The 12686-nt window shown below is 49.6% G+C and overlaps 4 protein-coding genes across 4 annotated transcripts; 3 read left to right on the top strand and 1 right to left on the bottom strand.

The window, feature by feature from the left end:
• Positions 1 to 3068: 3068 nt before the first annotated feature.
• Positions 3069 to 5185, top strand: VTN77DRAFT_492 (uncharacterized protein; the record flags this gene model as incomplete). The annotated part of the gene is made up of 5 exons (XM_069421032.1): positions 3069 to 3244; positions 3310 to 4077; positions 4130 to 4183; positions 4263 to 4623; positions 4700 to 5185. The coding sequence occupies 5 exons, from the start codon at positions 3069 to 3071 to the stop codon at positions 5183 to 5185; spliced, it is 1845 nt and encodes a 614-aa protein (XP_069280553.1).
• A 173-nt stretch (positions 5186 to 5358) lies between these two features.
• VTN77DRAFT_491 (uncharacterized protein) lies at positions 5359 to 6894 on the bottom strand (the record flags this gene model as incomplete). The annotated part of the gene is made up of 1 exon (XM_069421021.1): positions 5359 to 6894. The coding sequence occupies one exon, from the start codon at positions 6892 to 6894 to the stop codon at positions 5359 to 5361; it is 1536 nt and encodes a 511-aa protein (XP_069280552.1).
• A 709-nt stretch (positions 6895 to 7603) lies between these two features.
• VTN77DRAFT_490 (uncharacterized protein) lies at positions 7604 to 8937 on the top strand (the record flags this gene model as incomplete). Its single annotated transcript, XM_069421010.1, has 2 exons — positions 7604 to 8831; positions 8897 to 8937. 2 exons carry the CDS (start codon positions 7604 to 7606, stop codon positions 8935 to 8937), a joined length of 1269 nt encoding a protein of 422 aa, XP_069280551.1.
• A 698-nt stretch (positions 8938 to 9635) lies between these two features.
• On the top strand, positions 9636 to 11600 carry VTN77DRAFT_489 (uncharacterized protein; the record flags this gene model as incomplete). Its single annotated transcript, XM_069420998.1, has 1 exon — positions 9636 to 11600. One exon carries the CDS (start codon positions 9636 to 9638, stop codon positions 11598 to 11600), a length of 1965 nt encoding a protein of 654 aa, XP_069280550.1.
• Positions 11601 to 12686: the final 1086 nt, after the last annotated feature.

Raw genomic sequence — 12686 nt, 5'->3', positions numbered from 1 at the left:
AACTTAGGGTAAAGATGGATTCTTTTCCACTTCCGCGTTTCATTTCAGCCATCTACCTACCCACCTGACCTACGTTACTGACTGGATCTCGCATGACCTTTTTTTTTTCAATTAATTTAATTCTCAGAGCTATTCCGCGGGAAACAGTCGGACGGACAGTTTCCCCTCATCAGAAGAGAGGGGACACCTAAGGTGTTCCTTACCCTGCCTGCCTATTGATGAATTTCTTCTCCCCGCATGAGGAGTAAAGAGTGTCCTGTCTTGCTTCGAAAAGCAAGCCAATTCTGAATAGGTAGGTGGCATGACGTTTAAACAGGGACTGATACCTGATAATAAACCCCCCTGTTCAAAGAGGCAGAGCGGCCGGGACGAAGGGGAGGGAGGGAAGAATAGTGACCCTTTTTTTTTTTGACCGCTAAAGTAAGGATGAGGTCACAAGACAGGATGCTTGTACATGTAATGTATCTACATGTACGGAGTACAGAGTATCCGGGCGTACCTAGCTGATGTAGACTTGTATGCAGATCCCCACTTTACCATGCAATGCATATCAGAAAAAGGGAAAGAAGGAAGAAAGAGGGATAGATAAAAGCAAGTTCATTCGTCCATAACGGATTTCCGTACAGAAGATATGATATAATAGACATCACATACCAAAGAGGTTTGACAAAGGTAATAATAATATTCCATTTTTCACTCTATTATGCAGATATTTGTCCAGCATGTAGATCACGTGGTCGACTGCCGAATGTTTTACTCCGTACTTTTGACTCTTGAGCATATTCTGCCAATGCTATTAATACTGTAGCACCCGGCGGGACTTCCCTTACTTATTCATGCTAAGCACCTACCTAAGCAGGTAGGAGGTACTAGGAGGTACGTACTCCATATTACTGCATGATTAGTTCAGTGGCGGTAATATTCCGTCCGTAATCAATTAATTGACTAATTATCGTATAATCACGTCCATTCCTCACCTGACTTATTTCCGATCGATTGAAGAACAGGACATGTAGTCTGTTCAACGTGATATGTATGTACCCAGAACGATGAATCAGTCGAACCCAGGCCACGGACATGTATGTTCAGTATTCCGTCTCGGAGTATAACTGTACAGACTACGGAGTAAAGATTAAGTACGACAAGCCGTTGGCCTAAGGTTAATCGGCGGTGAGCAGAAGAGGGGCCGATCTCACGGGTACATCTAGGCGGGGCTGTCAAAAGCTTGGCCACACCTAATTTCCTGCATTTGACCTGTCATTCAGCCGATAATCCGACGTCCTGCGTATGTACAGTACCAGCTCCACACACACATCCATGTACCCATGCTGGCGTAATTTGTCTTTCCTTTCTGTCGTCGTCATTGTTCATCGTCATCATTATCGTTTTCATCATAGCCAATGAAAGCTCCACTCAGGTGGGGGAATGGCTCTAGCGCGACAACACTGAAGTGGATAGGCAGGTAGGTGCCAATATCTCAGGCAGCCAGGTAAGCACCTATGTTATTGCTGTATTATTGCTAGGTGTCTGTGGAAGCAGAACAAATTACCTATTAAATACAAGGAAAGAAAGAAAGAGAGAGACAATCTAAAAATATTCCTTCTAACTGTAAATGCGGGGTAATTAATTATTAATTAATAGGGAATTGGATAAATGATGTCACTGACGGATATTAATCAGTTTGAAGTTTCTTTCGATTATTCTGTTATTAATATCAAAAGGAAGATTCGGTACCGACATACTCACCTTCCGGACATAGCACGAGACGAACGAACAAACCCGTCATGGAACACGTCAGTCAGTCTAATGCGACTGACTACACCTAAATCATGCACCGTCCCAGGTACATGTACTTACATGTACAGTGAAGTACATATTCGTTCGTTCCCTCTTCGTTTCTTCGTTACCGGCAATTCTTTCTCCCGCCCGCGTTTGTCATCCCTCCTCCCTGCATGTCTCCCTCCCTTGTGGCATTTAATTTAATATACCAGGATGAGTGCTGCTACCAGATGGAATTAGGTTAGCCAAGTTTATAATTAGCATCAGCCAAGACTTGCAGTGGGGGAGAGGACAGGAGAGAAGAGGGGAGGGAGGGGATATGGGGAAAGCCGAGTTGACTCGGGTTAACCCTAAGGTTATCCGAGCTGAGGCGGAAAAATGTAAAATGCGGGGAAGGACTGTACAGAGTAGAGTCATCTGTACGTATGTACGGAGTATAGTACTCTGTCGTTAGGGAAAGGACAACGGACGGAATTGGAGTTCCTCGTTACTCGTGGAGGCGTAATAAGTAGTGGAGATGTGAGAGTGACAGGTATGTGGGCAAGTTTAATAATCAATTAAATAATTTTTTTTGGAGTGCCAGGTGCATATGGCGGATACGTATTTACTCAGGAATGTTCCCGAGGTGCTGTGTGATGTTAACCGTTTTTTTTATTTACGATAATAACTGCTGTAATCCCCTGTCAGCAGGTTATACACCAAAGTCAAGAATGAATGCATTGCCCTAACTCCTGTTGAGTCACTAGAAATAAACCATTTAATATTTATATATATAGGGGGAAAATGGACCACAATATTCTCTTACTATAATATAAAAGAGAACATTTATTAAAAAGAGAATTGAACTCACAATTTGTTTCCTGTTTATAAGGAACAAAATTTTTGATATGAAATTTAGTTTATCTTTGTTCTTAAAATAATTAGTATTTATAATGGCCAAATTTAAAAATAAAAAAATATTTATATATGAAGGAATTTAGTAGAACAGTAATATGTTGAAGAATATATTAATAATGGCTTTCTCATATAATTTTGTTGTGAAATAAATCATGAAGTATGCAGGTGTTGCCGGAAGTTAGTAGTTATCAACTGATATCCGGGGCTCCAGATTCTGCCCCCGGCCCTTTATCAGGCTAGTCCCGAACAGGATTAGGATCTTGAGTTTCGCTCCAATGGATGGAGACTGGGTCGCTCCTTCTCCAATCGTTCATATCCTGTATCCTGTGAACAAGCGAGATATAAACGCGTCGGCTACGCGATGAGCCCCGACATGTCTATATGTGTTATCCATGCCGGAAGACCAAAGTCCGCAACCGTATCGCTCGGCCAGGTTAAAGACCCAGCTGGCTTGCGATACGTGTCGTCGGCGCAAATCCCGCTGCGACGGCAAGCGCCCGTCATGTACTCACTGCATCGAGGCAGGAGCCATCTGCCATTACAGGTCGACACCTACCAGTCTTGAAACGTGGGTATCCTGCTAAGATTCCAAATTGTCGCTTAGACTGATGAGCGAGGCTGACAACATTCTAGTGACGCCTCTGTTCTTTCTCGTTTGGCAACGACAGAGGGCCGTCTGGAGCTCCTAGAGGAGCGCCTGCTTGCTATCGAGGCAGAAAGGACCAGAAATGGTTATGTTCGAGAGGAACAGAATCACCGATCTGACACACTCTTCAGGATTCCGGAATTTCATCATGGCGCCGGCCACAAGATCCTTCAGTATTGGTCCCGCCTGCGAGTTAAATTGACGATCCCAGATGTGGACGTGCTTCGCTATTTGAAAGATGCGGACAACCAAGATACTCGCTTCATGGACATTCTGCCAGCTGATGTGGTCCAGGCCGAACTGCCGCTGTCCCTCGCCAGTCAATGCTTACGGACCTGGGATGAGACCCTCTCAGATTTACCAATCACCTTCGTCATGCTGCTGAGGAGTTGCGCCTTCTTTCCGGACCGGATTTCAAGACAGGATGAACTGCTGTCAAACCGCTTGCAGAATGGAGATCAAGTCCTGCGGTTGTGTGATCTTCCATTGGAGGAGCTTCTGATCTATACGATCGCATTCAGATCCTTGCCAGAGCAAGCGGATTCCACGGGCTGTGCCCCGTCGGAGATCTGCTTCACGTTGGCTTTGCAACGTCTTTGGACAGTACACTTGGAGCCAGACGAGGTAGCTGTGCGGTTGATGCTAATGGTTGCTCACATCTTCCTCTATCTCTTCGCGAAACCATTTCATGCTCTTGGCATGATCCAGAGCATTGATCCTGCTATCGACCGGCTATCAAGGCGTACTGATCGCCTGTAAGGTCTGCACTTGCCCTCTCTTGCAACCCGGTCCTGACGAGGTCTCTAGTTCCTTTGAAGCTCCAGTCCTACTGTTTAGTCAAGTGTTTTACTTGCTGCAAAGGTAACTACATGCGTATTTCGTGCATCATCTATCGATCTGCTTCTTCTCACTTGGTCGCGACGGTAGTGACAATTCGCAGTGATATCCTCAGTGAGATAGACGGTGCACCATCGACCAGAGTGCCACGCATATTACCTACCAAGAGTGATGCCCAGTCATCAAGCCTGGTGCATGACGGACACATAGCTGTCGTTTCAGCCCCGTCGCCAGATTACTACTATTTTTCTGCGAACCTGTGGCTCCGATCTTATCTGAATCGAATCTTAGGCCGCATGTTCACCACCGATCAAGCTTATTGCCAGCCAAAAGACGTTGGCTCCATGATTACGGAAATTTCTCTCGAGATCGAGTCATGGTATCGATCTCTGCCGCTTGATCTTCAGTTTGTTCGGGACGCGAGAAGTTTTAGACTCCTCAGGCCAGCTATCCCGACACGTATGGTAAGACAATAATTCTGGTGATGCTCACTGGACGCCTACCGAGTCTCTCAACTGATTAAATATTAATCACCCACAGAAAGAGTTGTCTTTGAGATATCATGCCTGTACCTTCATCCTCAACCGGCCAGTACTCTACTTCGTCCTCTACCAAGATCTTGAACATCTGGCGACAACCCCTCCTGGGGGAGTAAGTGCGATCGCGGAGCGGCATCTAGATCCATGGGTTTTGGCCTCATGTCGTGACTGCATCGAAAGCGCTAAGCTGATTATCCTCACCTTGGCTCAGCATCGCCATCAGATGCCTATTCCACGGGCAGGTCCCAATTGGTGCGACGTCCAGCTCCTGGTCGGTTCTTATGCCGTCCTCCTGTCGGTTCAGACGGCCTCTTCCTTTTCGCCACCATTTCGGGATGTCACCGAGATCGGCGAACTCTTGGATATGGCGGAGGATATTCTGTCAGGGGTTACTGCAACTTCTCCAGGCTACCTGCGGACGCTGGAAATGTTGACGAATATCAGACACAATTTCCAAAACTCGACGCCCTTGACAGGGACTGAATAAAATCAACTCCAATGGCAATCATTCTACGGTCTCCCTTCGAGTTTGTATGAACTGTTTCCTCTGGGAGAGGTCCACGTGCATCTCTTTGCGAAATCCGCTACTTCAAAGGCCTACGACGTTTCAACAAGGCTTCCTAAAGTCGAAATCCGAGACCAGCTTCCTACGTTCTAGTTCTAGGGCTCCTCTACTTGCTCACACATATGGTTCTTTCCATCCAAACTTCTCTTATCTTCTCCATCGTGACTCAGTTGTGGAAAGACATGGGTTCGCCACCGGCGCACTGGAATCCTTTCTTCGAAGAACAAGGAAACCTCGAGAATGGATCGGCCCGTGGTTTCGCCCACGCAGAACCAGATGTACAACAGAGAGATCACGGTGGTACCCGCATAGACAAATCCCAGCATCGGACCCAGATTGGCAGTATAATATAGGTACGGCGCGGTAAAAGAGATGACCCAGGTGGTCAGAAAGAAGGTGATGATTGAGCAGGACATGATCTTGTTCCGATTCGGGCCCACGGCGACTTCGCTGGCCACCGTGTAGGCTAACGGACCGAGGCCAAAGTTAAACGCGACAATCACCACGTAGCTGATGATCACGATCGCAATCGCAGGACCGGTGGTGATCGGTCTGGTCGCGATTCCACCGATGATGATGTACGCCCAAAACATCATCCCGGTCGTCACGAGAAGGTTCGTCCGGCGCCGGACCTTGTTCCCCAGAAGAACAGATGCACCAACCGCAAACACCTGCAGGACGTTGGTGATAAGGGAGATGGTAAAGGCCTGGGACAGCCCGATGGACTGGGCAAAGATCACTCCGTACGAATAGAAGAAGACGATACCGTTGATCTGTTGCGCACACATCGAGCCGCAGGAATAGACCAGTTTTCGTCGTTCGATGGGATCTTTCAATAATACCGCCCACGATGACGCTCCTGCGTTGTGACTCTCTCGTTCCCGTTGGACTGCTTCATCCAACCTGATGAGGTCGGTGGCCGGGTCATACGACGGGTTGCTTCTGTGGATGCTGCGAAGGGCTCTCCCCGCGTCAGCGCGACGGCCCTTGTTCATGTACCAGGTCGGGCTCTCTGGGATCACCAGCAGTCCCAGCAGCATCAACGTCGGGAGGAGGACCAACAATCCCATGGGAATCCGGTACGATGCGGAGGAGTCGACGATGCTGTTGGTGCCCTGATCGATGCCGGAGGCCACCAACTGCGAGCACGACTGCATGAACTGGAACATCATCAAGGCTGGACCGCGCACCTGTTGCGGTGCGATCTCGCCAATGTACAGCAGGCAGATGACGGTGAAGTTCCCGATTCCGTTTCCAATCAGGATTCTGCCCAGGATGATGACGCCTTCAATGCCCGTGTCAGCCACTTGAGCCACGCCTCCGGCGATGATGGAGACAGAGGCAAACAGAAAGACGGCCTTTCGACCCCATCTGTCGTTGATCGGAGCTGCCAGGAGCGCGCCAAGTAATTCGCCCACGTAGATGATTGATGTTGTGAGGGCGGTAAAGTCCGTGGCGAGGACCTTCTTTCCCGTGGCTGGATCGACATGGCCATAGTCGTTCTTGAAGGTTTGCATGCCCAGGATACCAGTATAATAAGTCTGGTCATATCCGTAACAGAGGGCCCCTAGAGAGGAGACGGCGCAGCAGAAGATGGCCCATCGATAGGCCTTGACGTTAGTCTTGAACATGATGAAGTCGACAGGAGAAAATAAAAATAAAAACGATATATACGCTCAAGTCATATCACCGGAAGATAGATGACTGGCAACATGGTATGGGAAAGAGGAGTACCCGTTGATCAGGTCATCGATCTTTATACGTGCCCTACCAGCAGGCGTGCGTCTCACGTTTCTTCGCCTGTCTGGGGTAGGAATTCTGGGGTAAATCCGCCATGCCATGCAGGCTGCGGCAGATTGGACCAGGGATTCTTTCGACCCACCAGAAACCCTCTTCTACGGCTTGTTTGAAGCTTCGACATCTATAGATCAATGGATACTGTTCCCTGATTGGTCCCGCGTTTCAGTAGACGGGGGAGTTTGCAGTGTCGATCGGAAGGCTCCGTCGGAGCATTCCCCGATAGCATGCAGTCAGTCACGCCAATAACAACAACGAGAATGTTTGATCATTTATCCGCCAGCAGTGGAGTGGAGACATGGACTATGGTCAGTGTGCATTATCTGAAGCACGCTTTGGCGAGCTGGAGTACTGGCGAGCGTTAAGACAAACATGAGGGTCGCTCTCAGTCGTGGATGGCTCCGCCAATGCCAACAAGACAAGCACTCCGGTGATGAGTGTGGACGCTTTCAATGGCGATTTCTCTGATATAAGTCAGCTCATTGCCCGGTCTCTTGGCCTCTTGACTGCAGCTTCCTTTCCCTTCGCTGCTGACTTCGCAAAATGCCCTACATCGTCGGCCTCAACAGCGGCTCCTCCTTTGATGGAGTCGATGCCGTCCTGTGCACCATCGACATTGACAAAGATGGCCATCCGTCACGACCCAAATTCGTCGACGCTTTGACGGTCGACTGGCCGAATGAGCTCCGCCCGCTGATTATCCGAGCCTTTGAGAACCAGATCTCCCTCTTCGACATGACGCGGGTCAACTACGCCGCCGGAGCCGTGTATGCGGAGGCAACCAACGCGCTGCTCGCAAAGGCAGGAGTGAAGCCGGAGGATGTCGAAGTGCTGGGGTACGACGGCCAAACTGTCTACCAAGAACCACCAGACCGACAAAAGATTGCAGACTACAAATCCAGCGGCAGTCAGAGTCTGGTGGACCTCTGGACGAAAGGAGGCTTCCCCTGCGGATTCTTTATTGTCGAGTCGGGTGTGGTGGCGGCCTTGACCAATATCACCACCGCCACTCAGTTCCGACCCGTCGACCACGCGCTCGGTGGTTCGGGTGCGCCTCTCATGCAGTATCTGGACTTTGTCGCTTTTCGTCATGACGGTCCGACTGTGACGCTCAACATCGGCGGCATCGCCAATCTGCAGCTCGCCGACGCCGATCGCAGCAAGATGATGGCCTTCGACACCGGTCCCGGCAACGTGATGCTGGACCACGTCATCAAAGCACGCACCGGAAGGTCCTACGACAAGGATGGCGAGATGGCGGCCCGGGGACAGATCATCGCACCTCTATTGGCTGAACTGCAAGCTCATGAATTCTTCCAGCGCAAGCCCCCGCGCTCAGCCTGGCGACTGGACTTTGGCTCCCGCTACGCCGATGACATCCTCAAGCGGTACGCCACCGCTTCTACCGAAGACCTCCTAGCGACACTAGCCATGTTCACTGCCACCTCGATCGAGCGGGCCTTGGTCGACTTCATCCTGCCGAAAACGAGCATCACCAAAGTTGTCGCCAGTGGCGGAGGCACGAGTAACACGACCTTGATGCGGTTCCTCACCGAGCGGCTTGCAGCTCACGGACTGAAGACGTGCGTCAGCGATGAATTCGGGATGCCAGCCGCGTACAAGGAGGCGATCAAATTCGCGACTCTCGGTTTTGCGGCCAAGAGGGGGCTCGCCAACAATATTCCGGCGGCCAGCGGTGCCTCCTCGTTTGCAGTTTTGGGGAAGCTGACGATGGCGCCGAGGTTGGCCAGGGGTACGGAGAAGTTGACAGGTATGTCGTCAGTTTGCTCCGTAGATCGATGTCTGCCTCGAATTTAATTCTGACTTCTTATGCAGCTGTCGATGGGGTCAACGGCGAAGCCAATGGAACTCATTAATGAAAATACTTTCGAAGTCTGTATTCGTGACTTTTAAACCGAAGTACCCTTTTTTTTTCATCTAACATTTGAATAAGACCAATCTCTCTTCTCAGGAATCTATGTTGTTGATCTTTTCCGTACCCAACTTTACAATAGGTGCCTTGGTACCTGGTTGCTTCAGCCTGTCCAATCATCGATCTGCTAGTAAATGTCACCGACTAGCGCCACCATTCCCCGCTTATCGGCTCCGCACGTGGAGGAAAGATTGAAAGATGCACGTGAAGGTCAGAAGAGAATGACAGGATGAATTTTCGTTTCTTAATATTTTAATGGAGTCGATCTTAATCCAATCTATTATTTATGATTATTTATGATTATTTATCAGGTTTATCATTGGTCTCCCTCAAGTCAGCTGTTTCGTCAGTGGCTGCTCACGTGACCAGTCGATAAGACTGGCCGAAACTCGTCGAGCTTGGACCGCCTCCCTGAACGTGCAGATATCTTCATCAGGCATTCTCGGCCCAATTTGCTTTTCTTTTCGCTTTTCTTTCTTTGGAATAAATTCCTCGTCTCTGGTTTGTCTGGAGTACTTGGAGAAACTTTCTTTCTGCTGTGCTGTATCTCAATGTGGCCATAAAAATACTAATACTAACGCCATGATAATACAATGACCACGTGAAATCCAGCGCTCCCCTTAACAGTTCCCTGCACACAACATGTCATCCACGGCTTCCGGCTCGACTTCGACCTGCGTCCGGAATCGCCCCTTTGCAGCCCTCCAATTTTCCCAACAGGCACAGGAGTTGTCGTTGCGCCGTCGCACGAGCCAAGAGGACGAAGAGAACGCCGTGGCAGCCGGCTTCATAACCCCTAGAGATGCCGTCGTCCAGACTTCTGATAGGGACCGACTTCCTTCCGTACGGGTCGCGGAGGCGAAGCAGGAAGTCGTGCCTGACAATGACACGCCGAAGTCGCCCATCGAGGTGACGACCGAAAAGCAGCGCAAGATACAGCCCACATGTCCTTTCGAGAATCGATTCGATACGCATACCCACCCCCTTTTCCCTCCTCTTCCGACGTACGGTCCTCCGACGCTGCTCCGCAACATCCAATATCAGGCTTACCGTGCGATCTCCTTTTGTCTGTCGCTATCCTTCCTGGGTGCCGTTGTCATGAGCTCTTGCCTGAGTGGCATTCCCATTGGATTGAGAAACCTCGGTATGAGATTACGGTGGCGGGATCCAGCGACCCGACGACCGTTCTATAAAGAAGAGATGGAAAGGGAAATTGCCAGGCAGAAGGCCGCAAGCAGGTGGACGCGCCGACAACAGAGGATCACAAAGGCCTTGGAAGCTGGAGTGGATGAAGATTGCGAGGACGAAGCCGCTGATGAATTCCCACCCTTGGAGGGGGGCAAGGATCCGATCGTGTGTGATGTTGGTTATTATGCGAGGAGGGTTGGTCTCGACGTGGAGACATTCAAAGTTCAAACGGAAGATGGGTTCATCCTGACGCTGTGGCATGTCTACAATCCCCAGGAGTATACGCCTCTGCCGGCTGAGCAGAGAGGTTTTCGTGAACCCAATGTGTTTTACGACAAGAAGGAGAAGTCCCTCCCGTCCTGCAACCGTCGGTACCCGGTCCTGCTGATTCATGGACTGCTCCAAAGCGCTGGCGCATACTGTGTTAATGATGACGATAGTCTTGCGTTTTATCTGTGCAAGGCTGGATATGATGTCTGGCTGGGGAACAACCGCTGCGGGTTCGACCCCGAGCACGCGACGTTGTCATACTCGGATCCGCGCATGTGGGCCTGGAATATCCGTCACATGGGCGTGTATGACCTGCCCGCGCTCATGTCTCGAGTTCTGTACGAGACGGGGTTCGAGAAGCTGGCGCTGGTCTGCCACAGCCAGGGCACGGCGGAGACGCTCGTCGCGCTGGCAAAGGATCAACGACCAGAGCTGGGGGAGCGCATCTCGGTGTTTTGCGCGCTGGCCCCAGCTGCCTATGCGGGGCCGCTGATCAAGAAGATGTACTTTCGGTTCATGAGCATGCTCTCCGCGCGTGCGTTCCGACTGTGCTTTGGGATCCATGCCTTTATTCCGTTCATGATGACGATGCACAGGCTTCTCCCGCCGCGGGTGTACGGCGCGCTCGGGTACCGGGTGTTTTCGTATCTGTTCGACTGGACGGATGCGCGATGGGACCGGGCCCTGCGCGACCGCATGTTCCAGTTTGCGCCGGTCTATGTCAGCGCGGAGAGCATGCGCTGGTGGCTGGGGCGTGACGGCTTCGCGCGACGGAAATGCATCCTGTCGACGCGGGAACAAGGACAACAAGAAGAGGAGGAAGACCGACGATACGCCAACGGACTCGACAGCGGCGAGGAACGTGGCTCCAGCGCATGGTACGGTCCACAAGTGCCCCCCTTCGCGCTGTGGATTGCCGGAAAGGACAATCTCGTCGACGGCCGGCGTCTGCTGCGCCGGCTGCAAAACGGGCGCGAGCCGCACGTGCGGGTGGTGCACGCGAAGATCATCGACGAGTACGAGCATCTGGACGTGATCTGGGCGATGGATTCGATCGAGCAGGTGGGCCGGGAAGTGTTGGAGGTGATCTGGCGGACGGTGCCGGACGAGGCGAGAGCGGTCTGTCGAGTTCCGAGGGGGTGCATATAATAGTAATAAGAATAATACTAATAATAATAATACTATACTGTACAGGCATGATGAGTGTGTGAATGATACCTAACATATGTGTATATAATGTCTGGAAATAGTAATATATTGGGAGAATACGAACGTATATACATACAGACTGTACATAGCTGCAATTGTGTGGTTTGTTTTCTCTCTTTTCCTCCCTCCCTTCCTGTCTTTCTTACTCTTCAGAGAGCACTATGGATAAGATATCATACTATAACTATACTATACAGGAGCATCTCGAGCAACCTCAAGCCCCTTCCAACTAACTGCCTGTCTGTCTCCACACAGGTCTTTTACGCTGACAGAGACTGGATCTATATATGTTTCCATGCTCGCTTACACTGGATGGGGCAGATGGATAGTTTCTTTTCTTTTTCTTTTTTCAAACAGCGTCGATTTACAAATATATCTATATAACTACTATTCCAATATTGTTTATAATAGGCTACCTAGATTAGCTTAAAGGTTTATATTAAAAAAGAAATCACAGACATAATCTCTATACTGACTAACTGTTATTAATACTCTTAATATAGTTATCTCTAATTAATTATGCGTCAACTATTATCTAGAGGATTAACTATAAATAATAGATAGTTCTGAGTAGATAATAGAACTTGATAAACAGATAATAATGGATTAACCCTATAAAATATTACTAATTAACTTAGTTTAATGAATACATTATTAACCTATAGAGATGTATAGCACTATACGCTTGTTTAAGGAAAATGTTGCTAGAGTACTTCTGTTGTGGTCCCTCCTCACCTCATTCTGCTTTCTTTTCCCCCTCACACTCACTTCACACAGCTCTTCTCTACCCCTCATCTTCTTCTACCCCATCAGTGTCCTCAAGCCACTTGGGATCTCCAGTGAAGTGTACTCGTTCAAACTTTGATTTGGAACTCTTGGAAATACCCTCGTCCTTCGCCATCCCCTTTGGCGTGTATTTCATCACACCCAACTAAACTCAGAGAGCTTCCAACACTTCACTATTTGACAGCGCGTTTAGGGTGGCTTTCTGACACGCATCTTGAGACACCGAATCTGGCTCTGAGG

Source organism: Rasamsonia byssochlamydoides (assembly GCF_041956645.1).
Source record: "Rasamsonia byssochlamydoides strain NRRL 3658 unplaced genomic scaffold VTN77scaffold_10, whole genome shotgun sequence".
Lineage (NCBI taxonomy): Eukaryota > Fungi > Ascomycota > Eurotiomycetes > Eurotiales > Trichocomaceae > Rasamsonia > Rasamsonia byssochlamydoides.
The sequence above is the reverse complement of the archived record's forward strand: the minus strand, read 5'-3'. Positions and strand labels throughout refer to the sequence as shown.